Source organism: Mustela putorius, unplaced genomic scaffold (assembly GCF_011764305.1).
Source record: "Mustela putorius furo isolate JIRA1106 unplaced genomic scaffold, ASM1176430v1.1 tig00537350_pilon_pilon_pilon, whole genome shotgun sequence".
Lineage (NCBI taxonomy): Eukaryota > Metazoa > Chordata > Mammalia > Carnivora > Mustelidae > Mustela > Mustela putorius.
In genome coordinates, this window is record NW_025422471.1 from 21,003,226 (window position 1) to 21,029,871 (window position 26,646).

The 26,646-nt window shown below is 41.1% G+C and overlaps 2 protein-coding genes across 4 annotated transcripts in view; one reads left to right on the forward strand and one right to left on the reverse strand.

Moving 5' to 3' along the window:
* The window catches only part of ACOT12 (acyl-CoA thioesterase 12), a 48,707-nt gene extending 33,388 nt beyond the window's left edge, over positions 1–15,319 (forward strand). Inside the window, exons 7-15 of the mRNA XM_045074540.1 lie at positions 347–466; positions 1,324–1,474; positions 2,133–2,188; positions 2,687–2,750; positions 4,373–4,456; positions 9,754–9,887; positions 11,743–11,871; positions 13,072–13,198; positions 13,668–15,319. Of these exons, the coding sequence (XP_044930475.1) occupies positions 347–466; positions 1,324–1,474; positions 2,133–2,188; positions 2,687–2,750; positions 4,373–4,456; positions 9,754–9,887; positions 11,743–11,871; positions 13,072–13,198; positions 13,668–13,817 (1,015 nt within the window). The 3' untranslated portion in view covers positions 13,818–15,319. The remainder of the gene's footprint in view (positions 1–346; positions 467–1,323; positions 1,475–2,132; positions 2,189–2,686; positions 2,751–4,372; positions 4,457–9,753; positions 9,888–11,742; positions 11,872–13,071; positions 13,199–13,667) is intronic.
* ZCCHC9 (zinc finger CCHC-type containing 9) lies at positions 1,470–26,389 on the reverse strand. Of its 3 annotated transcripts, XR_006605034.1 has the most exons (8): positions 26,302–26,389; positions 24,747–25,156; positions 20,912–21,062; positions 20,598–20,690; positions 18,380–18,448; positions 16,451–16,490; positions 5,434–5,604; positions 1,470–1,881 (listed from the first exon to the last, which is right to left on the reverse strand). XR_006605034.1 is itself a non-coding variant. In XM_013059791.2 (7 exons), exons 2-7 carry the CDS (start codon positions 25,128–25,130, stop codon positions 5,568–5,570), a joined length of 774 nt encoding a protein of 257 aa, XP_012915245.2. In that variant the 5' UTR covers positions 25,131–25,156; positions 26,302–26,389; the 3' UTR covers positions 4,441–5,567. The 3 variants fall into 3 exon arrangements, 2 of the variants coding, with proteins under 2 accessions (XP_012915245.2, XP_004759206.1); XM_013059791.2 differs by lacking the exon at positions 1,470–1,881 and having other exon boundaries at positions 4,441–5,604; XM_004759149.3 differs by lacking the exons at positions 1,470–1,881; positions 5,434–5,604; positions 16,451–16,490 and adding an exon at positions 16,548–17,133.
* Positions 26,390–26,646: the final 257 nt, after the last annotated feature.

The following is a 26,646-nucleotide window of genomic DNA, read 5'->3' on the forward strand; positions in this document are numbered from 1 at the left end:
TATTAAAAAAAAAAATTAGGGGCACCTGGGTGGCTCAGTGGGTTAGAGCCTCTGCTTTCGGCTCAGGTCATGGTCCTGGGGTCCTGGGATCGAGCCCATCAGGCTCTCTGCTCCGCAGGGAGCCTGCTTCCTCCTCTCTCTCTCTGCCTGCCTCTCTGCCTACTTGTGATCTCTGTCAAATAAATAAATAAATAAAATCTTAAAAAAAAAGGAGAGTTAAAAGAGACATTTACTTAGAAAGCACATTGGATATTCGTCGATTGCATGTGTTAAGCAAATCAACAGCTCATAAAACTACTTCGAGAGTGAGCGCTGTCTCCTCTGTCTCTCGCCTTTCTTTCCTTAGCCGCCTCTGTCGAGCACACCCCCTTTTGAAGTCCGTGGACATGTTTAAATTCCGGGGACCATCTACTGTTGGAGATCGGCTTGTTTTCAATGCCATTGTCAACAATACATTTCAGACCTGGTAAAGTCTGTCTAATGTTCTTAGGTGGCTGTGAACAACTTGCACATGAATAATTTTTTATTTTTCTTTCTATCTGGAGGTGAGTGTAGGGACTCCTGCGAACTAACCATGTTCCTTCTAATTGTTTTGAAACCTCATTCAGCTGTCAACATCTATACACACTCATTTTCACCCTCTTTGCTACTTGGAGCCTCTTTGTACTTGATAAATTGTGGTGGGTTGTTTTTTGTCTCTTAATAAGGGTGACTCCCAGACGGCCCTGTATGGTCTTAGTATGTCCCTGTCATTATTAACTCTTCATTTCACTCTCGAAAGAGTCCCAGTGACTTCATAGTCAGCTGACTCATAATGGACCTGTTACTTATCACCAAGAAGTCCAAACCACTTCCCAGTTATTTTTATTATTCTTGATACACAAGGAAAATATTTAATTTGGTATTCTTTCTTTTAAAGTGTGGAAAAGAGTATCTGTGTTTCCTATCCAGTTTTAGTGTCTGATGCTTTTTAATGTAGAATAGTTGTTTCTAGGGGAGAAAACTTGACTGTGGTCTAGTTAGCTCCCCCCCACATCGCTTTACCAAAATATATTCATGAATGTGTATAAAGTCCTAACCGGCCTTTTTCCCACTTGATGGTGGGAAAGTAAAGCAGAAATGCTACCAGGGGCTACAACATCAGATCCGTTGGCCTGATGAAGAGGATTTTAACAGTTGCATAGATTTGCGATGGAGGAGAGAGAAAGCCCAAGGCCAGTCATTCTTTTTCTCACTTGGAAGAGAGTAGTGGTGGCGGTCTTGGGCAGAGGAGGCCTGGCTCTCTCGCGTTCTCTGCCCACGGCCCTGTGTCGCCCTCTGCAGTGTGGAAGTGGGAGTGCGTGTGGAAGCCTTTGACTGTCAGGAGTGGTCTGAGGGCCAAGGCCGGCACATCAACAGTGCTTTTCTCATTTACAATGCTGTCGATGATAAGGAAGAACTGGTCACATTTCCCAGAATCAAACCCATGTCAGAGGTCAGTTATTAGCACGTGAGTTTCAGTAATCAGATCCCTTCCTGGGCGGGGGAAGTGGTGGGTACAGAGCTCCACCCAGAATCCCCTCACACCAGTAATGCCTTTCAAGGCTATTCCTCTTTGGATATATATTTTTTTCTTTTCTACATCACAAAGTAAAATAGACTTTTTCTTTTCTTTCTTCTTCTTTTTCTTCCCCAAGTCACTCTTACCATTTGTTGGAATGACAGAGGCCCCGGAGACCTCACCTCTGCTCAGCCGCGGGCTGCTGTGGGCAGTATATCATCTTCAGGGTCGTACTTCTGACTTTCTTCTCCCGCTGCTTTACATCCGATTCTCTCTGCTGCCCCGCGCCCAGTGGAACTCTACCTTCTCCTTGGTGCCAACTCTCACCTTTTCTACAAACTCTGCAGTGAGACATAGGTGTCATTTTGGGAACAGAAATGAAAACAACCACCGCTTTAAAAAAGGAGAGAACAGGGCGGTCAAGATTGTGTTTTTACCCGCGCCCCTGCCCTTTGTGGGTGATGAGGACGGTTCACACAGAGACTGTGTGTGTCCCAGCTAGCCCTTTCAACGGAGTTAGGAGAGAGAGACTTAAGGACTACAGCACTAAAATATTAGAAATTTATTGATTTTCCTTTGTCTTTTATAAAAGGAAGATTTTAGACGGTATCGTGGAGCTATTGCACGCAAGAGAATTCGCCTCGGCAGGTAAGGTGCGGATGTAAGGATTTTATGCTATCATCTCTTATCTAACAAATTATATAACAAAGGGCTCCTCTTTGTTCCCACATAATGTCAAATGAGAAGGTCTGATGTTTCCTGGCTGGAGGCTAACTGTGACGGAAATTGTTCTTCCTGATGGTTCCACTATTTAAAGCAGCTTTTAAAACTGCCAATACAGGCCCAAGAAAGTGACACGGTTACTGTTGTGTGCTGCATGCATGGAAGAAAACTTATTTATTTATTTATTTTTAAAGATTTTATTTATTTGACAGACAGACATCACAAGTAGGCAGAGGGGGGAGGAGCAGGCTCCCTGCTGAGCAGAGAGCCCGATGCGGGGCTTGATCCCAGGACCCCGAGATCATGACCTGAGCCGAAGGCAGACGCTTAACCCACTGAGCCACCCAGGTGCCCCAGAAAACTTATTTATTATTAAACATTATTATTATAACATGTTACTTAACATTTTCATTTTTTTTCCAGAAAATATGTTACTTCCCACAAAGAAGAGGTGTCACTCTCTGTACACTGGGACATAAACAACCAGGTAACGGTGTTATTATTAGCAGCTCTTTGTGTAAGAATCAAGTCATTATAAAATGGAAGATGGCATCATTATAAAAATGACAGATCCCATGTTTAACTGATTCAGGTTGTGCCTGCACAGGTTAGAGGAAAAGGAGCATTATATCAACCAGTCCTTTCAAAATGAAACAAAACCAATCAGTAAGCAGTTTCCAAAGCACAGACCCTGAAGGCTCTGTCATGGGATGCATTCAGGCAGCGTGACCATGGGATCTGACTTCTCAGTGATTTGTGCTGAATGACATGCCTTCCAGCTTGCATTTTTATCATACAAAAACAAAGTATTGGGCATTTTTAAAGTTTTTTTTAATAGTTTTTTTAAAAATATTTTATTTATTTATTTGACAGACAGAGATCACAAGTAGGCAGAGAGGCAGGCAGAGAGAGAGGAGGAAGCAGGCTCCCCACTGAGCAGAGAGCCCAATGAGGGGCTCGATCCCAGGACCCTGAGATCATGATCTGAGCCGAAGGCAGAGGCTTAACCCACTGAGCCACCCAGGCGCCCCATTGGGCATTTTTAAAGTTTTTGACCATAAAATAGAAAGGGAAATACAAATTTACTGATTACATTGTTAGGTCCATAATCAAAGGAGCAAGACTGATACAAAGAGGTCAAGCAAAGCTTTATACTGCACCAAGCACTGAAAATCAAATGGACTGGCCAGGGCCATCTCTTGCAAAGAGGCGACTTCTCTCTGCCTTACAGACTAGCTTTTAAGGGCAAAGGCCATGTGGTTGGGCCTGGCCACACACAGGTGACCAATGATATTGTAACAATTTACACTATAGTAGATATTTGAACTAGCCATTCACCTTGGGCAGAATTGGCGCCCAAAATGCACCCAAAGGGCGGGGCCCATACTCCTTAGTAGCTAGGGAGACAGTATGGGCCCCCACTGATTGGATACCTCCACCTGGCCTGACCCACTCTTGTATTTGGGCTTTGTTACCTGGGACTGGTTTCCCAGACTTGCTTTTAAGTAAGTTCCCTGGGGTGGGGGGAGCGCAGGGTCAGTTTAAGTTTTACTGCATAAACAACAAAGTCATTATTTAACCGGATGGAATTGCTCTGGCTAAATAGGCCCTTACAACATGTTGATTCCAAGTCATATTGAAAGGTAATGTTGTCTTTCCTGTGGACACCCATTGATGTGATGGACACTAATTTGCAAAGCATGCAGGCCTCGTGTTATTTTGTCTGAATTCTGAATTAAGAGTTGGGAGACAGAAATTATGTTACCTATAGCTTAGTTCTAAGCTCAGCATTACCACTTTGGCTCTAACATTTCCTATTTTCAAAGAAGAAGCTATTTGATCACCTGATGCCTGGGTGGCTCAGTCGGTTAAGCGTCAGCCTTTGGCTCAGGTCATGATCCCAGGGTCCTGGGATCAAGTCCTGCATCGGACTCCCTGCTCAGCAGGGAAGTCTGCTCCTCCCTCTGCCTGCTGCTCCCCCTGCTTGTGCTATCTCTCTCTGACAAATAAATAAAATAAAATAAAATAAAATAAAATAAAATAAAAAGAAACTCTTTGATCCCATATCTGTGGGTTGAACTCTCAGCTTTTACAATATTTGTATTTTAGGGAACCCTGAGTAATGCCAATGTGGAGGCTCTCAAGAATCTGGCAGCCAGAAGTGGTTGGGAGGTTACCAGTGTGGTGGAAAAGGTAGGAGGCATCCGGGTATACACACAGCCCGCTGTCCCTCACAAATGAGAGTGGTCATGGTGGTGGTATTTCTGCTGCTCCTGCTGCTGCTTCTAAGAAGGTAAAAAAACTTTTCTGGGAGACTTTTTCTACAAGCCAAGTATCTTTCCAGATCTGTCTCTAGTCCTCCATGCTGGTGGACTTGGGGTCCTTTGGTGCGCCCCACACATTCCTACCTCTGATCTTAGTCTCATACTCCACTTCTCTCTCCTTCTCCTCGCCATCAACCTCCATCCTAACTGGTCTTTAAGCCCCAGGACAAAATGCTTCTGCATGAAGCCTCTTCTGTCACCCCTGACTGCAGAACTCCCCTGGTAGGAACCCTCTTAGCACTTAACTTCTTCAGAGTCAATGTGTCAATTAATTACTCACCGTCTGGTGGCATTGCGTCCACAGCTATGCTGAACTGATGTCGAGGTCTTACATAGCAATTTAACTTTCTATTCATGGTCTTTCCCCCTACCTAGATGATGAGTTTCATAAGAAAGAAGCCTCGTCTTGACTTCTTAGCACTTTTTTCCATTGCTTTGCAGATCATCAAACCTAAATGCACATGTATTATTTTGGTTCTGATTTTATCAAATTTCAGAGGTATGTTAGGAGACCGTGGCAGGTGGTGCCCATACTAACTAGACTATAAGGTCACCAGCATAGATAGTCCCAGATCGCAGCAGCCCCAGATCACACCTGGGAGGGGCTCAGTCACGCCAGCTCTCTATGCTCACATCCGGGTGTACTGGTTTTTTCAGTGAAGCAACAGCCTCTACAATGGGGTGACCATAGGTCCTAATTTCCTGGGACAGTCCTGGTTGTCCCATCTTAATTAGTGATTGGTCCACCATCATCATCATCATCATCCAATTAGTGATTGGTCCAATCATGATTACTAATAAAGCCTCCATGCCCCAGTTTGGACAACAGATGACATGGTCACTTACCTTAAAATTGAAGTAAACTCAGGTACGACTTCACTGATTCTTTTCAACTCTGACCTCTTGCCAGTGTTTTGTTCTGGGTTGTTGGCTTTTATTATGTCTTTGTCTTCACTTCTGAGTCCTTTCAAGATCTTCCTTTACCCTCTTTGGATCCACTTCTGTTTCCATGCATGCCTAATTCAGTGATGCAAAAACATAGGCTTCGTGTTATAAAATGCTCTTTTTCTCTTTATCCCACATAAAAGATGCTTCAAGACTTTGTTTTCTTTTACTAGTATGAAATCTGCTTCTTGCTTCTAAGAATTCTAATCTTCTTGCTGGCTTCTAAGCAACATTGGAAAGGGCAAACATGCATCTGGAATGAAGGAAGACAGCATGTTTTGTAAAGCCATATAATATATAAAAACTTCAGGGGCGCCTGGGTGGCTCAGTGGTTTAAGCCTCTGCCTTCAACTCAGGTCATGATCTCAGGGTCCTGGGATCGAGCCCCACATCGGGCTCTCTGCTCAGCGGGGAGCCTGCTTCCCCCTCTCTCTCTGCCTGCCTCTCTGCCTACTTGTGATCTCTCTCTGTCTATCAAATAAATAAAGAAAAAAGAAAAAAGAAAAAAAATATATAAAAACTTCAGTTCTAAAAAGAAAAACAAAAAAAACTTCAGTTCTTTGGGAGTTTGAGGCCAAAATAAACCTAAACCAAAAAAAAAAAAAAAAAAAAAAAAATGCTGTGTTTGTTAGTGTCTAAGAAGAGCCATCAATATTCTTAATTTTTGGACAGATACTTATTAGGAGGTATAATATAATTAAAGCAACATTCTTATATCATTTCTGTTGAACTTGAAGCCCTCCAGTTCTTTAGATTATATTTATGATAAAACTTGGATTTTTTCCAGTTCTAGGCTATCCTCTTCTCTCTTACTTTTTAAAACTTTTACATTGTTTTGATTTTAAAATACAGCTCTCTTTTTTCTATCATCTTTTCATTGAATAATTCTTACGCTGTCTGTTGTGAATCATACTAATTCCAGGTTTTAAAATCCACACTTATTGTTGGGCAACTCTCTCAGGTCCCCTCCCTCCTGTGGAACTTTGTACTATTTTGCTATCGCTCAATACATCTTGCTTTGCTGCCCACCAAAAAAAAAAAAAAGAAAAGAAAAGAAAAAAGAAAAAAAAATCTATACTTGTTGAATGTCAAAAGTCTATGATTTCTGGCATTTGTAATTAAATTGGGTAATACTTATTCCTGTAATTCATATTTCTAGGTACAGTGATAGAATTGATAGTAATAATGCAAGGGACAAAAGTAATACAGGGAGCACCCTCACCCTAAAGGAGCTTGTAGACTATTTTGGCAACATCACACATACCCACGCAACAGCAGAAAAAGGATTTTCAGGTAGCTTATGAACAAGTGAGCATTGGTAGTACTTAAATCATTAAGATCATCTCTTAGCCCAAAGTAAAGCAAGACAGATATTTAGAGAGAATTTTGGAGAGAGGCTGATTCTTTCCTCCTTGCAGATAGCTTATGTAGATGCTGGAGGGTGGAAGGGGCTGTCCGGGAAGTAAGCAGCTCCAGCCAGATCCTCAGGGTAGGAATCAGCATGGGTAGGAGACGACTTGACAGAGTGATGATGATGAAAGCCAGAATGGCAAGGACTGCTTGAAAACTTCTCCACGGAACAAAACCCAGCACAGGAAACAGACCAGAGGACACTCTTCTCACTGAAGCTGGGGAACAGCTGGCCCCAGAGCCCCAGCTGTCCAGTTCTTTTCCCCTGAGCCCTTGGGGTCATTCCCCAGGCACCTCCTAGGAAGGTTAGTCTCCCCTCCCCACCCTCTGTATAAAATGATTTTGTCCTCCTTCCCATAATATTGTCGCAATAACAACAGAGAGTGTAAAACAGATAGTATGAAATTCTAAGATGAGATCCTTTTCAGCTGTTTGTAGAAGATATCCAAATCCATTAAACAGAATCTTATTAGAATGAAAAAACAGTATCATTATGAATTGTTAGAAATTGAAAGCTTACTCATTTTAAGCTTCATTTCATAGAATAAAATTCGCCAGACACCAAGTGATAAAAATGTTTGAGTTGGTTACAGATGGAATTTAACCTGTGTTCTTCTGAGCGTGAAAGAGAACATGTTCTCTTGAAGAGTTGGTCTTGGAGAATTTTTTTTCACTCAGCGGAAGTTGGCTTTTCTAAAATACTAGGGTTTAAAGAGATCAGCACCGACGTCCACTGTCCTTGTCAGCTTTGTCCACATCAGTGCTGCTGATTCTCACTGCACAGCGATGAGGAGGACTTTCTGCTACGTTCACCTTATGGGAGAAGGATTGAGATCCGGTTCACTCGTCCAATGACGTCCTTGGTGCTGGATAGGTTTAGTGAGCTCTGTGAAGACAGAGGTTAATGGTGGCTACTCAGTTTGGGGTTCACTGTGGCTTCAGGAAGCAGGAAACGTTGTGTCTACAACCCGGGGAGCAGCTTCCCGGGACAATGCTGTGACAGTTTCCTCGGGCTGCTGTAACAGTACCACAAACCAAGTGGCTTAAACCACAGAGAGGTATTATCCGTAGTCACGGAAGCTGGATGTCTGAGATCAAGGTGTTGGTAGGCTTGATTCTTCTTGAAGTGGGAAAGGCTGTGCTAGGCCTCTCCTCTTGCTGCTGCTGCTTTGCAGGCAATCTCTGTCGGACCTTGGCTTGTCAATGTGTCACCTGATTTCTGCCTTCATCTTCATATGGGGTCCTCCCAGGGTGCACGCCTGCCCCCAGATTTCCTTTTCATCAGAATATTAGTCGTTCCTGGATTGGGGCCCACCCTCCTACACTTTAACCTCATCTTAACTAATCACACCTGCAGTGACCCTCTTTCCAAATAAGGTCACATTCTGAAGTACACAGAGACCTGAAACATAGGAATTTGAGGAGCCCCACTTCGGCCCTTAGTGAGTGCTCAGCCCTAGATTCCATCCCTCTCCACCCTGACTCCATTAGTGTAGAGCATGGCTGCCCCAAGGCCTAAATTGGACAGAAGGTAAGGAATTCACCCAGGCCACCTGCCCTTACCTCCTCTGAGACTACAGGGCCCCAGACTTAGGGTCACATGGCCTCCAAGTTCTGAGAAGATGACTTCCTTCAGGATTTACACCAGGGAGCCTCCTTTTACTCCTGCCTGTAAAGGTAGGCATGGCTGTGCTGGGGGTAAGAGTCTGCCACCAGCTGAGCCCCATTCATGGCTTTCTGTTTGATACATGTCCACGGCCCAGGACATGTCCTCCTTTGTGTGCTTAGTTTAAAGACAGTCTTGGCACAGAGGTCAATTGGGAAGGTAGAATAGTGTAAAAAGATAGCCACTCCTTTTCTTTCTAGGCTGCCTTTAGTCAATTTCTTATTTCTTCATTCTCCTCTTGAAAATGTTTATGTTTAAATAAAGGTTTTCTCCCTCACAGCCTGACTTGTCCATCTGCTTGATTCCTGCAGTGAAGTCTTAACCCTCTGTTTGTTTGTCTTCTCACAGCTTGTTGCCATGGGGATGATTATAAGATGGCACATTTCAGCACGAACTTCAAAGCACCCTGAAAGAGATGGAGGAAATGGGCAGGATAGAAATGTGTTCCTAGCTGAGCACATATCTCTGATTATTAGCAAAAGTGCAATAGCAGGAGAGTTTGGAGTAATAGGGGATAGGTTACTGTTTATGTCAAATGGCTCCCAAGACAGGCGTCCTCTTATCTAAGGAGTAACAACATTAGAAACCCAGGAACTGGCCTCTCAGGAGGATGGGCCCTTGTGATTTGCAAATGAAAGAACGCTTTGTGCTGAAGTAGCATGGTGCTTCAGCAACCCTTTTGGAAGGTTGAGTTGGTTCTGGAGGCGGTGGCTTGCTTCCTGGGTCCCCTTGGCATGCTTGACATCTTAGGAAAGTGTCTGAGGTCCTGGAGGGAGGTGAAGCACTGACTTGCCTATCAGCCTAATGCTGTTTCTCTGATGTTGCTGGGTAGAAGCAGGGAAACATCACAAAGAGATAAAAAGAGAACGGCTTACATTTTTTAATTTTTCAAGAGAGACCTTGTTGCACAATAATTAAATAACCCAAATCTCATATTATTTAGAGGACGCAGAGGATAACGTCCTGGTCCAAGTTCTAGACACCCAAGCGTTTGAGGTAACATTACCAGCGTCTGGCTGCATTAGCTATTCAGGTGTCAAGATGCCTTAGATGGTACAATCAATGTATGACTCTGTGTGGTTTTTAAAGTCGAAATATCCATTTTTCTCTTGTAATTCATTTTTTTGCTTGTTATTATCTTTTAGATAAAAATATATACCCTGGAAGAGCATGACATTTTATCTGTTTGGGTTGAAAAGCACGTGGAAAGACCAGCACATGTGGCTTATCATCTCCTGTCTGACTTTACCAAGAGACCTTTGTGGGACCCCCATTATGTGTAAGAATTATTTAAAATATTTTCTTCAATGACATCATGTAAAGGGCGGCCTCCATATTGCAATCCATCTCCATTGCCCGACATAGGACCCATTGTTTATAAGTTAAAGAGTATATTTTAAAAACTTGCACTGCACTGAAAACTGCATCCCATGCTACTGAGAAAAAAACAAAAATTATTTTAGTCTTTTATTTATCATTTCTATTGAGTTGACATGCTTTATCCACATCTGGTGTCATCCTACCGACAACGCCACGCTTGGTATTATTTCCACTTAACAAGAGAAAGGTTCTGGGGCTTGCCAAGATTGCTTTCCTAAGCAACTGAACCCGTATTGGAACCCAGATCCATCAGGCTCTGAATTGCACACCCTTGTACTTTAATATACAGTTTTGTTGCTCTCGAGGAAGTGTTTGTCAAAATTGTCCTTCCCCACCTCCCTCTCTTGGTATTTCATGAGGGGTTCCTCCTTCTTTTGGTGAAGTAGCGTTCCCTGGTGAGAAGCTGAGGGGCAGCTGGATGATACTGAAGTCAGAGGCATTCTTTCCTGCTTTTCCTGTCTGATCAGGGCCCGCTCCTATCAGCCTACATCTCTTCCTGCTGTTACTTCCTGACTCCTGCAACCCAATCCAGTCTCGGCCATTCTCACCTCTTTCCTGGAGTATACAGGCTGTGCACCTTGCGGCCTGCACCAGCTGGGTCTGACTGCACTCAAGCCATGCCCCTTCCTCCTCCGAGGAGTCCCAGCTCCGGGGCCATGGCACCTGGGCCCTCACTGGGCGTCTTGCTGAAGGAGGGGATCGGTGAGATGGGCTTCCTGTTATATCAAGCATTACCATTTACTTCCTAATCTTGATGAGATAGAGGCTCATCTTTAAAATGGCTAAACTTGGGGGCCCAGGTGGCTCAGTCGTTTGAGTGTCAGCCTTTGAGGTTCAGGTCGTGATCTTGGAGTCCCAGGATGGAGTCCCCCATCAGGCTCCCTGTTCGGTGGGAAGTCTGCTTCTCCCTCTGACCCTCTTCCCCCTCCTCAATCTCTCTCTCTCTCTCTCAGATAAATAAATAAAATATTTTTAAAAAATGGCTAAACTTGATTATGATTGATACCTTGCATTAGACAATTTTTTAAAAGATTTTATTTATTTATTTGACACACAGACAGAGATCACAAGAGGCAGAGAGGCAGGCAGAGAGAGAGGAGGAAGCAGGCTCCCCGCCGAGCAGAGAGCCCGATGTGGGGCTGGATCCCAGGACTCTGGGATCATGACCTGAGCTGAAGGCAGAGGCTTTAACCCACTGAGCCACCCAGGCACCCCTGGGTTTTATTTAATCCTCACCACAACCCCATCGTTATTATGTATATTTTACAAATGAAAACACAAATAAAGTGACTTGCCTAACATAACGTAGATAGGAAGTGTACATTTGGGACTCAAAGACAGGTTGTTTGACTCTGAACTTTGTGCTCTTTCCAGGATACCATATTCCTTTATCTAACAAGTCCTTCTTTGCTGACTGTCCATGTAAATCGTTACTCTTCAGATGTTATTATCATTCACAAATAATTTTGTGGAAAACAACTATAAATGCCTTTCTCCAAAGTGTGGAGGGCAGTGACCTTAGAATCACATGGCCACCATTCTCTCCATCACATGCATAAGTATTCCTGCAGACCAAACAGCTTTCTAAAGACAGACTTTGAGAAATAATGCCGGCTTTGGCAGGATGGTTATGTGAACAGAAGAGTGAATGAAGGCCTCAGTAATGGAGTTCTGCAAACAAACAGAAGAAGTGAATGCCTTATTCATAGCAGGTGGGAAAGTGTAGCCTTTCTTTCATTGTTGTATTTACACAGGTCCTGTGAAGTGATAGATTGGGTGAGCGAAGCTGATCAGATATATCATATCACTTGTCCTATAGTGAATGGTGACAAGCCCAAAGACTTGGTAGTGCTTGTATCACGGAGAAAGCCTCTCAAAGATGGGTGAGTATGAGCAACGCAAGTGCTGTAGTGATGTTTTGTAGAAGAGAGTAGAATGAAAAAGTTGATATGAAAATAAGGAAGGCAATATTGGCATTTCTGGTCTTGAATGAGGTTCATCTGAATTTCTTCTAGATGAACATTTAGTTATTTTTAAAAGGCATTTATTAAATGCCACCTGTGTGCAAAGCACTGTGCACGATTCCTGAAGAAGTCCCTTTTCCTTTTCCTATGCACACGTCACATTGATAGTTAGCAAACCTTTAGAATATTCCATTATCAGTAAAAATGCAGTGACTGCCAAATAAAACATCAGGAGCGGTTTAGAATTTACAAAGACTCAATTATGCTAGACATTTAAAAGACCTGGCTGCCAGCTAGGGCTGTTCACTAGAGTGCTTGTTCCTGACTTCTCTGTGGGCATTGGACTTCTCTGGGCATGGTGTCTATGTTCTAAGAAGTATCCTAAGAATTCAAAGAAATAAGTAGTAGAAGCTTCTCAGATATTTAAGGGCTACACTTGGAACTGGCCGGCATAATTTCCAATGTCAAAGCTGGCCTGTGGAAATAAATCACACACATGTGTGCATAGGAACACACATGGATGTTCATTGTAATATCACTATATTTATTTATTTGACAAAAGGTAGAGAAATAAACTGAAGGTCCGTCTTATAAATTAGGGTAGAGCCATACTGCAGAGTACTATGCCATCATTAAAAAGGTTGAAGCAGCTATAGAGGCACTGATTCAGAAATAACTCCAAAGATTTACTGGTAGGCAAAAAATCAGATTATAGGCTGATATTTATAAAATGCATTTATGCAAAAATCTGTACATGCATTTGCTAATGTCAGTGTTATATATTTATAAAAAGTTGTGAAGGGATACACAGCAAAATGTTAACATTTGTTAAGGGTGGTCCTTACAACCCATTAGGGCATAACAAAACATGCTTAGAACTTGACTCCAGCCTTGTGGAGTTGTGCAAAGTTTAACTAATACAACACCTATGGCCCTTATTACCCTTCCCTACACTTGAAGGTAGCCATAGAGAATGTATGTGTGGAGCCCTCATCTAGGAGAGGGGTCTCCATAGTTGCACTTCTACTTATATAAGTGGAATTCACTGCAGGAATTTGTTTTCGAACAACTATCCTTCATTTCTCACAATAACTTAGAGAATGTCCTTTCATTTTTCAGTGACAGTTACATGGTGGCAGTGAAATCCGTTATTCTACCATCAGTCCCACCTTCTCCACAGTACATCAGAAGTGAAATCATCTGTGCGGGATTTCTCATCCATGCAATCGACAGCAGTTCCTGTACCGTAAGTTTGATGAAACATCTGCACCTTAATTTGCTCCTACAGATACAGAGAAATCTTTTACCCACATTTCCTAGTTAAGTGTAATTCTGTAATGTGTGTCCACATCAGGAGAATCCTGAGGTCATCCTTTTAGTTCCATTCCAGAACATCCCCAGAAAATCAGGACCATAGACTCCCCTATACCAACTGGATTCAGATCCCTGCTTGACTCCCTTTCTTGGAGTGCCTGGGTGACTCTGTGGGTTAAGTATCTGCCTACTGCTCAGGTAATGATCCCAGGGCCCTAGGATGGAGTCCCTTATCAGGCTCCTTATTCAGCAGAGACTGCTTTTCCTTCTCCATCTGCCTGCCACTCCCACTGCTTGTGCACTATCAAATAAATAAAACCTTTAAAAAAAACCCCAAAACTTTTTTTGGAAAAGTCTCAGTCAATAAACAATTAAAATAATGTATTTTCTTTTTGAGACAGGTGTCATACTTCAACCAGATTTCTGCTAGCATCTCTCCTTACTTTGCTGGAAATCTTGGTGGCTGGTCAAAATCCATTGAAGAAACAGCAGCCTCTTGTATACAATTCTTAGAGAATGCTACTGAGGATGGATTGATAAACATATTTTAAATGGTAAACTTTCAATTACCTGTAATTTTATTTCCCACCTTTAATTCCAAGTACACTTAGCCCTGAAAACTGGCAAGATTTGGGGCCACAAAATAATTTAATTTTGGCTTAAGCAAAACGCAGTAAGGGGTTAAAAAATAAAATTGGTCTCAGGTCAAATACCAGTGATTTGGATTGTATTATTAGAAGAGTTTTAACACTGTTTTAGATCATCTGTGGCTTTCCTCCCTTCTGGGGGCACGGGCAGTGGAAATGGCCCATATGCAATTTTGTATGGACCATATAATGGTACAAATATAGTTTAAAATGATCATAAGCATTTTTACGTTACAGAGAAACATGTGTTCTGTTTAAAATTTTATAAAATTTTAAAATAAAAAATGGTAAGTTGGCTAGTTGATTAATAGTGTGGGACTATTCTATATATGGCAGATATCTGTACATCACGAGCATCTGACAAGATGTATTACATGTTTTAGAGCTTTAAATTAGGAAGACATTAAAACATAATGGAATTCAATCAATTTCAGTAATAGGAACTACTTTACTAGTGTCATTTCACATATATTCAAGGTGGCTGACCAATTTAGTATCTATTGCTATATATACACACAAAAAGTACCTGCAAAATGTGATATCACAGAGAAAGAGGGTATTAACCGAGCTTTTCTTTCGTAACCATTATACTAGCACTTTATTCCCCAGACTTCAAGATTCATTATTCTACTCTGTGATTTGTCTTAACTCCTAGGACAAACCAGCACATGTCAAGTTGGCCTCCTCTACAGGACAACATTTAAGAGTTGAAGGACTTCTTCATGAGAGTTTAGAGCGTTAAGAAATTAGGTACATCCTGCCATCCATAGGTCAAATCTCTACCTCTGCTTCCCCTGCCTACCCCTACCCCAGCCCATCTACTTCCCGAACCTAGGTCTGGTGGTTATTTTTATTCTATGTCAGCAGGCTTTCATTTACACGAACTTTGGACTGTGCTTCAATTTTATGAATTAACATTGACATACAGTAAGAAGAGTGGATATGCAGGTTTAAATGACTATACAGATCAGAAGTAGATTTTTGAGAATATTTTTAGATTTTAAAAAAGGCAAAAAAATTAGCAATAAAGGGGTTACATTACACTAAAATTTTGTATGGTAAAATTTCAAACCTCTCCTGTAACGGAGATGCTTCTAACTTCTGCCTATCGGAGGTCTTTGAATTTATATTTTTTTGGAAAATTACTGCAATAATGATTTGAGGTGTTGGTGAAACATCCAAGGAGGAAATGTAATCAGGGATATTAGGACAGATGGATTTAGGACTCAGCCTTGGAAAAGTGAAAGATAAGCTTGTAAGAGGTGGCATTTCCAGAGGATTGATGGAAGAATGCTAATGACGAAGTCCTAGGGGATGCAACAGAAAATATTTTTTAAAGATTTAATTTATTTATTTGACACAGAGAGAGAGATAGTGAGAAAGCACAAGCAGGGGTCGTGGCAGGCAGGCAGGGAGAGGGAGGGGGGAAGCAGGCTCCCTGCTGAGCAAAGAGCCCTATGTGGGGCTTGATCCCAGGACCCTGAGATCATGACCTGAGCCGAAGGTAGACACTTAACCGACTGAGCCACCCAGGCGCCCCTCAACAGAATATTTTTAAAATGTAATAAAATATTTCGTATATTATTTTTCTGATACACTGGTATGTCAAATACGTATTTTCCCCTCAAGTCTCCTCTCCATCCTAAAGCTGCATTAGAATGCATGTGACCTTGTTTGACTTCATCACAACCACAATCCCAAGTACCTAAAAGAGTACCAGAAACACAGCAGGAACTGGAGAAAGATGCAGTGCATAAATAAAGTTAATGTTTGCCTTCCTCACTTGAGGAGGCTTTTGACTCTCCAGAGTCTTTGGCACCTCATAGGACAGGTGAAATAAATCTGGGTGTGTTTGGACTAAATGTCTAAGACAGTACTGCTGCCCTCTTCCAGCTGCACGACTTGGGTGATTTCTTTTAAAAGGCACTCCTTTCTGGGAGGCTGAGCTATATTCTATCCTGTTTTCCTCTCATCAAAAATAAAACAACAGCTCCTATTAAAACTAGCACTGTTGAGGTATGCAGACATTAAAATAGAGAAAAGTGTTTCTTTTCTTATTTGGTAAATATTTTGCTTTTGAAGCATCAGTGAATAATCACAGCTGTTTCCTTTAGTTACAAATGTATCCAATCAGGTAAAATTCCAAATGAAACACACAATCCACTGGAGTCATTCCATTAAACAGTACAATGGGAGCCATAAGCCTTGTGAAATATATGTATTAAGTATGCATGTATTCATCAAATCAAAGAAGCTAATGGGTCTCTGATTAGTGTTCTAACTCTGTTACGGTGAAAGTTGCATTCTCACCTGGACGCATCTAAAACATGTGAACAAAACGCTGTTAAGAGTAATATACAGTCTGTTAAGTGACATCATTCTGGCCGAATACCCAAAACTAAATTTCGGCTGGAATTTCTCTCTTGAAAAATCAAGGACAAAGAAGAGCTGCTGTTAAGTATTCTTCTATTTTACCTCAATAATTTGTACTTCTTTATGTCAAAACTAAAATAAATATTAACCAAAATTAATCTTACCTAGACTTCACAAAAGATGGTATTTCCAAAGGGTTTGTACCTGGACATAAAGAAAGAATGGCTAGTACAATCCAGAATCAGGTATTCAGAAAAAAAGTAAATAGCAAATGAATTTTTATTATTTTAAAAATATAGTGGATTTTGTGGCAATTAATAAATTCATAATAAGGTGGTATTTTGAACAAAGAAAACAATCTAACTAAAAATTCAATTCTAAATGCCAAGCAGTAAAACTTTATGTAGGGGTGGTTCACATTAACACATAGTTTTTAAGAAAAAGATGATTGTTACAATCAAGCATACAACCACTTAGTTATACCTAAGTTCTGTTAAAAATGTTCTTTTAGAGAATCCAATTCTAACGTCTTCTACTTCTCCAGTGATTTTCTCCAGTGATAAAAGAACTCTTTAATGGACAGCACTCAGGAAACTATGCAACCATTCCCTGATCATACTGGTATCTACAACACAGGTCTCCAAGGGAGCCCAGATCCAATTTGCGAAGTAGGCCCAGTTCAGAATGTTTAACAATGAGGTGGTAACTAATGACAGTACTAATCATTATCAGAAATTAACAACTTTAGGCATCTTTGTCTTGGGTTTTTGTGGTTTAGGTACATCCAAAATTTCTTCATAGTCGGCGCTCATTCCCTTTGCCAAGCGACCAACCGTGACCATTCGATCTGTCAAGGAATGGAAGTTAGAATGTAAGAAAAATGGTAATCAAGTACATCCCTGTAGTTTGGAACTGGCTGAGCAAAGGAACTAGTTTTGACATGAATAATCACAAGGAGGGAAGACTCCATCACTAAGGAGAGTGAGCATTCTGTAATTGATTATAACCCTTGATTTCAGAGTACCGCAGGCAATTTCTCATCCCAATTAGGGAAATGCAGCAACTGCTTTGCAATGCACAAATTGATGAGAAAGCTCTTTCATTCTTTCCCAGAGTTCATCATTATAGATTCAATGAATTCCAAGAATCTGTAAACAGTATGACTTATGAAGCATCGGTTTTAAATGCACAAGATTCCACCTGTGAAATTATACAACATCTGCTTGTCAGTCTTGTCATTCGGGAAATGGCAACCCTCCCAGGAGGGAGAATTCAAATTCCACTTCCATCATTTCAGTCCTCCTGCCTACAATGTAGTAAAGACTGTCTTCTTCTAGACAAGACCGTAAACAAGAACTCTGGGTTTTCAAAGGGAAATGTTCAGGTAGGAATAAGAATGAGCAGATTTTGTGTAGTACTGTCACTATTTGAGACAAAAAGAAATGTGCTTTTTCCCTAAGAAGTAGGGAAGTAGTTCTTTCTTCCATTCAAGATTATCATCATTCCAATCCAGGTAAACTAATACAATAATCATTTCCACTTCCCTCACATACATATAGTGAACATTTTTGAAGTTTTGATGACCAACAGCAGTATTTCATTAGAAAGAAAATACAACTGGCCTGATGATGTGTACCTAACAAAATTTTAGTATTTTTGGCTGTTTTTGCAATCAGCTCTGAATCCTTCAGATATAGATGAAGCAAACCATTTGTGAGAATGCTCAATCATTAAAATATTGAGTGATTTTCATATTTTTTTATTTCCTCTTAGTGAATCAGTATTTTTCTGTTGGTGACAGAATTGGCTTTATTATTAAATTCATTAGTTGGCAGTTAAAAATGTGTATAAGTAAGATGCTTTGTAAGATGAGGGTCCTCTAGGGCTTAGTGGTCACCGTTTCCCACCTGACAGTACCAGCTACTAGTGCTCAGTTACGAATGCATCTACTCCTGACAGAGAAATGACTAGACTGTCATTGCAGCAAGAAACCGGGTTGTCTTAAAATTAGTGGTACCTCAGTACCAACAAAATTCAGCAAAAACACAGAATAATAACATCGAGCCTTCTAAATAGAGGCCCATAGATCTCACCTGAATTCTGACTCTCAGGGCAATCTTTCTTAAAATGGTCCACAGAGCCACAGAGTCTACAGCAACCACCTATTAAAAGAACAAAGTCACTGAAAACTTCTCATACTTACAAGGGACTGTAATGTCTCAAAGCACTTTTCATATCTTATTTGGTCCTCACAGCCTTGTCAGTGCACAGGGAGGTGGAAACAGGAATACAGGTAGGTGCCACCATTCCTGATAATAAGTCCACTCTCTGTCCTTTTGATCCCACAGAGCCCTAAACTGTACCTATCCACTAGTTCTTGCACCTGGCCTTCAGGAGAGAAGAGGGACAGAGGGGAGAGAGATAATGGAAGAAGGTACTTGTGCTCTGGAGTGTCCAAGAGCCACTGCACAGATCATTAACTGTGGTTACATAGGCAAAGATTTGTGAACTGTTGAACCTGTAAGCAAAAGTCGTGTCCAGATGCATTTTGTCGAGGAGGATGTCCATATTTCTTATCAAATGATTAATGACCCCAAAAAGATTAGGAGCCATTGCTCACCTGTACAGGTCAGATGGGGGTGATCAGTTACAAAAGGAACCAAATTCACTTTTGTTTTAGTGCCTTCTATCTGTCAGGCACCCTAACCCTAATAAAAATGCCTGTCTGCCTACTTTAAGCAACATTCCAGGACTGTGAATTACCACACATGTAGTTTCTAAAATTAATCTTTCCCTTAAAGGTCAAACACTATCACTTAATGGTCAAGCATTATCATGACATGCTTATATTGTGAAGTGACTTACCCAGAAATGTGACATTATAAGATGTAAACCTGGCTGAATTCTCACTTCTCTGTGATCCCTTCTTTCCTTGGATGCACTTTTAAAAAACATCTACTCATTTTGCATAACCATCCAAAGCCATCTTTATCATCAGTCATGTCATCTGACCTGTGTCATAAGTTTAAAACTGAAAGGCTCCTATGGGCCTTTTCCAGGGCTAGCTTCTTTACTGTTATAGGTGCCAAAGTGAAATGGGAGAGGGACCCTGAACAATCTATTTTAATTTTCAAAGCTCTTCAGTACCATAATTCAATCAATACCATAATTCATCAAATCTAAGACACTGAATATAAGCTATATCATTATTTTACAAACCTCTCGGGGAAAAAAAAAAAATCCCTGCCAATTACATGGCACTCACCATTGGTAAGATACATTCTGAGTTCAGAGACATTAAAATGTGAGAAAATGTACATCTTAGAACCAAGGAAATATAGTTTTTCATCTCCATTTAACAGGCAAGGAAACTGAACTGAGAGAGATAACAGAACTCAGCCAAAGTCCCACTAGTGAGTGGTGGTAGTAGAGCTATAACCCATCAGTTTGATTTGAATGCTGTGCCTTTTCACTGGACTTCTCCCATGCAACCCAGGACATGTCATACAAGAGGTATCTGGAACCTGATGGCATCAGTTAGCACATAAGCACCTTACTCATAGTAACAGAAAATTTCCTTCTTAAAGCTTCGGACATCACAGACTTTAAGGAGCTTAAGATGTTAGTTGAGCTAAAGATGAGAGCGGTACATGATCCCACGCTAGACGATTACCCAAGGAAAGCATTCAGAAATAAAGATTACTATACATATTGAAAAGTGTCTACCAGCCCATCTATCCAAAATGGTATGCTAGCCTGTTATTAAATCCAGAACACTATTTTTTAAAGTCTTATATTAGCTTGAGATATACCCCCTTTGCTTCTGTTGTGTTTAAAAGTAGGTATTTATAACAGACTCTCACAAATAATGCTGAAACAAGCAAAAAGTTTAAAATATATACTTTAGCTTTTTGTCTTGATTAATATGTCATATTACACATAAAGTCCGGTACATAGAATAGAGTTTGATAAAAACTGAAGTTCGCGGGGCGCGGCCGGAAAGGGGGCCGCCCCCTCGCCCGTCACGCAACGCACGTTCATGGGGAACCTGGTGCTAAACCATTCGTAGACGACCTGCTTCTGGGTCGGGGTTTCGTACGTAGCAGAGCAGCTCCCTCACTGCGACACAAGGGTTTGATAAAGAAAAGAGAAACGAGAGACAAAAAACAAAAAACAAAAACAAAAACTGAAGTTCTTAAGGTTTTGTTTTCTGTCCAAGAATTGATTCAAGAGCTAATTAAGACTCGACGTTAAATCACAACTCTGCATTCTAATTCACCTTTTCTGACATATAAGGGTAATGGTACTCACCATCAGCATAGAGTCCTTTGGGATTATCAGGACAAGATCTGGATAGATGCCCCATTTCCCCACAAACAAAGCATTTTGCAAAAGGAAATTCACCTGTAAGGATCAACATTTTCTGTTAAGTTGGCTAAGTACAGAACAAGTCATATAATTCATATTATTTTAAATAATCTGGGGAAAAAACCCTTATTTTTTATACAGCTTAAAATTTAATCTCAATTTCAAAATAATAAGTGACACGTTCATGACAAACGCTGTCCCCCAAAATCCCACTTCTGACATTTACCACACTAAAAATCAATAGAAAGAAAACACACCAAGAGCTGGGTCTACTTTGGCTTTGCACTTGGTTATTTCATGCTCTGTGGACCCACACCGGTAACATATTCCAGTTCCCATATCTTGATTCTCAAGGGCAGCTGGGCAATCTGCAATCCCATGGCCAGGTTTTCTACAATGGAAACATACCTGGGAAAACAAAATGTGAGTTTCCACATTACAAAACTACACTGGCTTTATTAATTCTTGAATTCAAAAATATCTTTAAAATGTCTTTCACTTGTTATCTAGCTCTTTTTAAAAAAATCTCAATGTTTTATCTGTAGAAAAAAGTTGTTCCATACATTCCTAAACAATAAACGTCATTTCCAGGAGAGGGTCTCAGTACTTCTGAAAACCATCTATTCATAAATCCATCAATCTCAGACACAAAGTTAAAAATGGTTTCATAGAAACTACTTAAATGAATTAAGCAAATATGGACTATTAACTTCATTAAGGAGATGTCTTTTCTAGAAAAACTGAGTTTTCTGTGAAAAATAGAAAATGACCATAAAAATTATCAGGAATAATTCATACTAGTACTTACAAAGTTCATATAATTGAATACATTTGAGTCAAATGATGCCATTTAAATTATGACTCAAATTATATTTCCTACCAAAAAACGTATCTTATACTTTTCATAACTTTAATGCATATTCTTTAATACTCAGAATTAGGTGTTTCATTTTTAGAGTATGTACACAATACATTTTTTTAAGATACTAATTTTTTTGACAGAGAAAGAGATAGCGAGAGCAGGAACACAAGCAGGGGGAATGGGAGAGAGAGATGCAGGCTACCCTCTGAGCAGGGAGTCCAGTATGGGGCTCAATCCCAGGACCCGGGATGACCTGAGCTGAAGGCAGGCACTTAACGACAGCCACCCAGGCGCCCCTACACAATACATTTTAAAAGAATAATTATAACATGAAATATCTGGCTCCAACATAACACTAAATAATTATTTGGTTGCTTTACATACTACCTACTGATGTGGAGAATAGTTTTTGCTGTAATGAATAAGAACAGTAGTCATAATCAAATATGGTGGATACTCAAAAATATGTAAACTGTTTTATATAAACTGAAAAAAGGTGTGTGTGTGTGTGTGTGTGTGTATTTCTTGGACAACAAATGGTTTATTTTTTCAAAAACTTTTTTGAAAAAAGGGGCGCCTGGGTGGCTCAGTCACTTAAGTGGCTGCCTTTGGCTCAGGTCATGATCCTGGGGGCCTGGGCTCCTGGGCTCCCCCTCACTGATCCTGCATTGGGCTCCCTGGCTCGGTGGGGAGCCTGCTTCTCCTTCTTCCTCTGCCTGTCACTCTGCCTACTCATGCTCTCTCTCCTTTTGTCAAATAAGTAAATAAAATCTTAAAAAAAATTTTTTACCAATTTTTTTTTAAATAAGCACAGGATTTTTAAAAAGCAAATTAAACAGGCAGATAAAAGATACAATATATTGCAACTATGTCCTCATTTTTTCCATTTCATAACATACTGGAAGAGAATGAACCCCTTTAAGTCTTCACTAACTTTTACATTTAGTATGAGGTGGTCCAAACAAAGAAAATGCAGTTTTATACAGGTTCAGGAAAAGCTAATGGCTAAAAACTAGATCACCATAATAAGAAGAGCAGAAGTCCTGGTGAAGTCAACATGGTCTCTAGTAACATGACAGTTCACTGATTAGGTTTTTACCTTTTTTTTTTTTTTTTTTTTAGATTTTATTTATTTATTTGACAGAGAGACAGAGAGCACGAGGTGGGGGTGGTGCAGAGGGAGAGGGGCAAACAGACTCTCTGCTGAGCATGGCACCCTACACGGAGCTGGAAGCAGGGCTCAATCCCAGGACCTTGTGATCATGACCTCAGTGGGTCAGATGCTTAACCAGCTGAGCCACCCAGGCACCCCAGGTTTTCACCTTTAAAACCCAACAGTCACTAAATGCAAATTTCTTTTTATTTTTTTTTCAAATGAAAATTTCTTGAATGATCCTAAATTTAACATAGATGGGACTATCGACAGTGAACATCATAAATTATCTTAATTTATTAGCAATTAAGAACTGATGCTCAGACTGAACAAACTACATACTTTTAAAATATATGCTTTAATAGAAAGCATTTATTTTTTTCTTGAAAACCAATGTCTTTCTCCCTTAATTACAAATATAAAACTTCTCTTAAAAGGTCACAATATGGGGGTGCCTGGGTGGCTCAGTGGGTTAAAACCTCTGCCTTCGGGTCAGGTCATGATCCCAGTGTTCCTGGGATCGAGCCCCGCGTCGGGCTCTCTGCTCAGAAGGAAGCCTACTTTCTGTCCTCTCTCTCTCTGCCTGCCTCTCTGCCTACTTGTGATCTCTGTCAAATAAATAAAATCTTTAAAAAAAAGTCAATATAAATGTTTCGAATACTATGCAATTCATCATACTGCCTCTGTCAATGAAATTATCTTTAAGTTACATTACCTTTAAGTTAAATTAGTTTGATAAAAAATTTTTTAGATTGTATTTATTTAGAGAGAGAGAACACACGCAAACAAGGGGAGACACAGAGGGAGAGGGACAGACTCCTCAGTGAGTGTAGAGCCTGACATAGGGCTTGATCTCATGACCTTGAGGTTGTGACCTGAGCCCAAATCAGGTCAGGTGCTTAATCAACTGAGCCACCCAGGCATCCCAATTAAAATATTTTAAAATAATGGTACAATTTAAATAAAGCTATCCTGATCCAAATAAAAATGATTACATTTTCTATCCATATTTATTCATAAGGAATGTTTGATTAGCATTACCTCTAAATAATTATCTGCAACTATATATAAAACTAATCCTGTAAATAAAAATGAAGGTGTGGGGCACCTGGGTGGCTCAGTGGGTTAAGCCGCTGCCTTCAGCTCAGGACATAATCTCGGGGACCCAGGATGGAGCCCTGCATCTGGCTCTCTGCTCAGCAGGGAGCCTGCTTCCTCCTCTCTGCCTGCCTCTCTGCCTACTTGTGATCTCTCTATGTCAAATAAAAAAAAAAAAAGGAAGGTGTAAATTGATAACAAATACTGATTTTTATGTAGTATCTTACTAGAAGACTTGGAAAATTCACTTAGAGAAGGGAAAGAATTATATGAAGTATTTCATTTCCTACGTCTGACAGTTTAAAAATCCAAGGGTGGGCAAAAGAAATCAACGTGCAGCCCCCAACATTCCTCTGAGTAGTATGGAGAAGGGATGGAGCAATGACTAGGAACAAACTCAAAGGATCTTAACTCTTATTACTCTGCTCTGTTACTAACTAGTGTGATTCTTATTAGATCTCATTCCTGCGCCTCAGTTGTTCATGCATAAAGACAAAAAACATCCTTTCCAATTAAAGGGAACCACACATATTTAACCTGTTGCACTTAACCCTCCACCTTACTTTTTTTTTTTTTTTTTTTTTTTTAAATGCCTGTTTGAAAAGAAGCTACTGGAAGGCAGGAATAAGAACATAGGTTTTGAAGTCAGACAAGCTCTGGGTTTGAATTTCATCTCCGCTACTATACTAGCTATGTGGCTGTCAGCACTTTTTTACACCTGCCTATACATCAGTGTTTTCTCCGCATATGAGACTAATGCTACTATCTTTATAGTGTTGTTGTGATAATTAATCACATCATGTACCCAGCATACAGGAAGTGCTAAAATAGTCCTAATGTTATTACTAGCCCTCAAAAAGATGCTTTATAAATCTAGTATGTAAGAGCATCAGATTCTGTTAGAATATACATGTGTGAGTATATGAATAATAGTTCTGACCTATATAAAGTAGTATTGCAGTTAAAGTAATGATCTTACCATTGCATTCTTCTTTGCTGCTTGTCTTTTTAGTCTTCTTCCTTCCCGTCGACTATCCTTCTTTAAAGCTACTGCAATTTCTTCCCTTACCTCCTCACTGTCTGTTGCTATCATCTCTCCATTATGAACTATCTGTGAGTTTTGTCTTAGGTATTCCATGAATCCATTTACATCTTCATTTAAGTACTCCTTTTTCTTTTTGTTCTTTTTGTGTTTTGCTTGGGGAGCATCATTTTTAACAGAGAGCCTTTTGGCTTCAAGTTGTTTATTCTTTGGTAGATTTTGGCTTTCTCCCTGGAAGGACCCCTTCTTCATGTCCTCCCATGATGTTGCAGCCAAAGGTCTCTTGTTATGAGTGGTAGTTACTCGGGCCCACCTGGTCATGATTTCATCAGCGGTACTTTATCAAGCTTTAAGACAAGCATGGATGTTAGTAACCATTAAAAAAAAAAAAAACACTAAAGATCCACAGTGTATCACATTATGCCCATAAGTTAAAGCCTTGATTATTTAAACACTTCATTTAGATATCTGTATATTTAATTTTATAATATGCGGCACAGATATGCCTATAAAATAAATCGACCCTTACCAAAAGAGCTATCACACCGGTAAAACAAACAAAAAACCCAACACGTATATAAATGCTTAAAACTGTAAAACATTTGATGAAGTAACCAAGTTACCAAGTTACTTTGTAAAATTTGAATCACAAAGTAATACAGTGAGTGAAGTGACTCTTCCCAAATTCTGCAGTTTTCCTGGCTGTTTCCTATCTCTAAGTCCCAAGGCCACTCTCATCCCACCTTCTCGCTGAGTCAGTTCAGTGCAAACAATCTGCATAGCAAATTAAGTACACAGAAATGCTGTTCTTTTGGCGCAAAGTTTGTCATTACAACCCTTCCCGCAGATTGATACGTAACATATACAAAGAGGTTTTTTTATGGTCACGTGAGGATGCTGGGTCTTCTAGCTCCTCAGACTATAAACCACTTCGAGCCCAGTGGTTTCCAATCCTTTTCAATTACTGAGCCGCGCCCCTTTGGGGGCGGCATCCCGTGTACCAAACAGGGTTAAAAACCTCAAGTCTCGTGGTTAGAAACCTCCCAGAAACACACGCTGAAGGGCGGAGCCAACCAGTCCGCGAGACGCTACACACACACTGCTCACTGCAGCTCCTGCGACTGTCACGGTAGGGACTGGAGCTGTCCTAGAGGTGCATTATCCCTCCTATGAGGACAAGGAAAGGGGGAAGCTCTGAGTGTCAAGATGTAGTTGGGGGAGCCCACTGGACACCGGGTCCCGGTAGGGCTGGATGCGCCAGCCCAGGCGGCTAGCACCCGACCGCTGAGAGCCGTCCCCGCGACGGCGGCGCCCTGGGCGGGCCTCGGATCCCGGCACTCCAGCCCCATCTGCCGTTGAGAGCTGTGGGGGGCCCAGCAGTCAGTCTCTGCGCCTTTCCGCCGGGTCCCTGGGAGCGAACGGGAGAAATACGCTGCACCTGCCGGAGGGGTTCCCAGGGTCCTATCTCGCTCAGCCGCGCGCAACTACTTACCGCGCACGAATCCTCCAGGGCAGCTGAGTTAGCCCGCCAGAGAAGCCCGCCCCCGGCGACTGAGTCGGCACTCGGGACCGGAAATACGTCCCCGAGAGTGCGTCACTTCCGGCAGGCTAAGGTGGGGCGGGGCACGTGTGCTAGTTTAGAGTTGCTCTCTGGGCGGGTGCGTGCGGCTGAGTAAAAACTTATGGAGCGCATAGAGTTTGAGGGGTGCGGCGGTGCACCACGGGGACACAAAGATGAAGAGTGCTTAATCCGTGCTGTCCGGAACCCGCAGCTCAGTAGAAGAGCTGCACGGCAGCATGGGGGTGTGGGAAGGACTGGAGAAGGTGATCTTTGAAC

Excerpts from the sequence above, each read along its gene's own strand:
- ZCCHC9 (XM_004759149.3), bottom strand. The coding sequence starts at position 25,130 with ATGACCAGGTGGGCCCGAGTAACTACCACTCATAACAAGAGACCTTTG. Across the intron at positions 20,691-20,911 it reads CAAAGTAGACCCAGCTCTTG|GTGAATTTCCTTTTGCAAAA; the intron begins GTGTGTTTTCTT and ends TGATCCTTACAG. Across the intron at positions 17,134-18,379 it reads CCCTGAGAGTCAGAATTCAG|ATCGAATGGTCACGGTTGGT; the intron begins GTGAGATCTATG and ends ATTCCTTGACAG.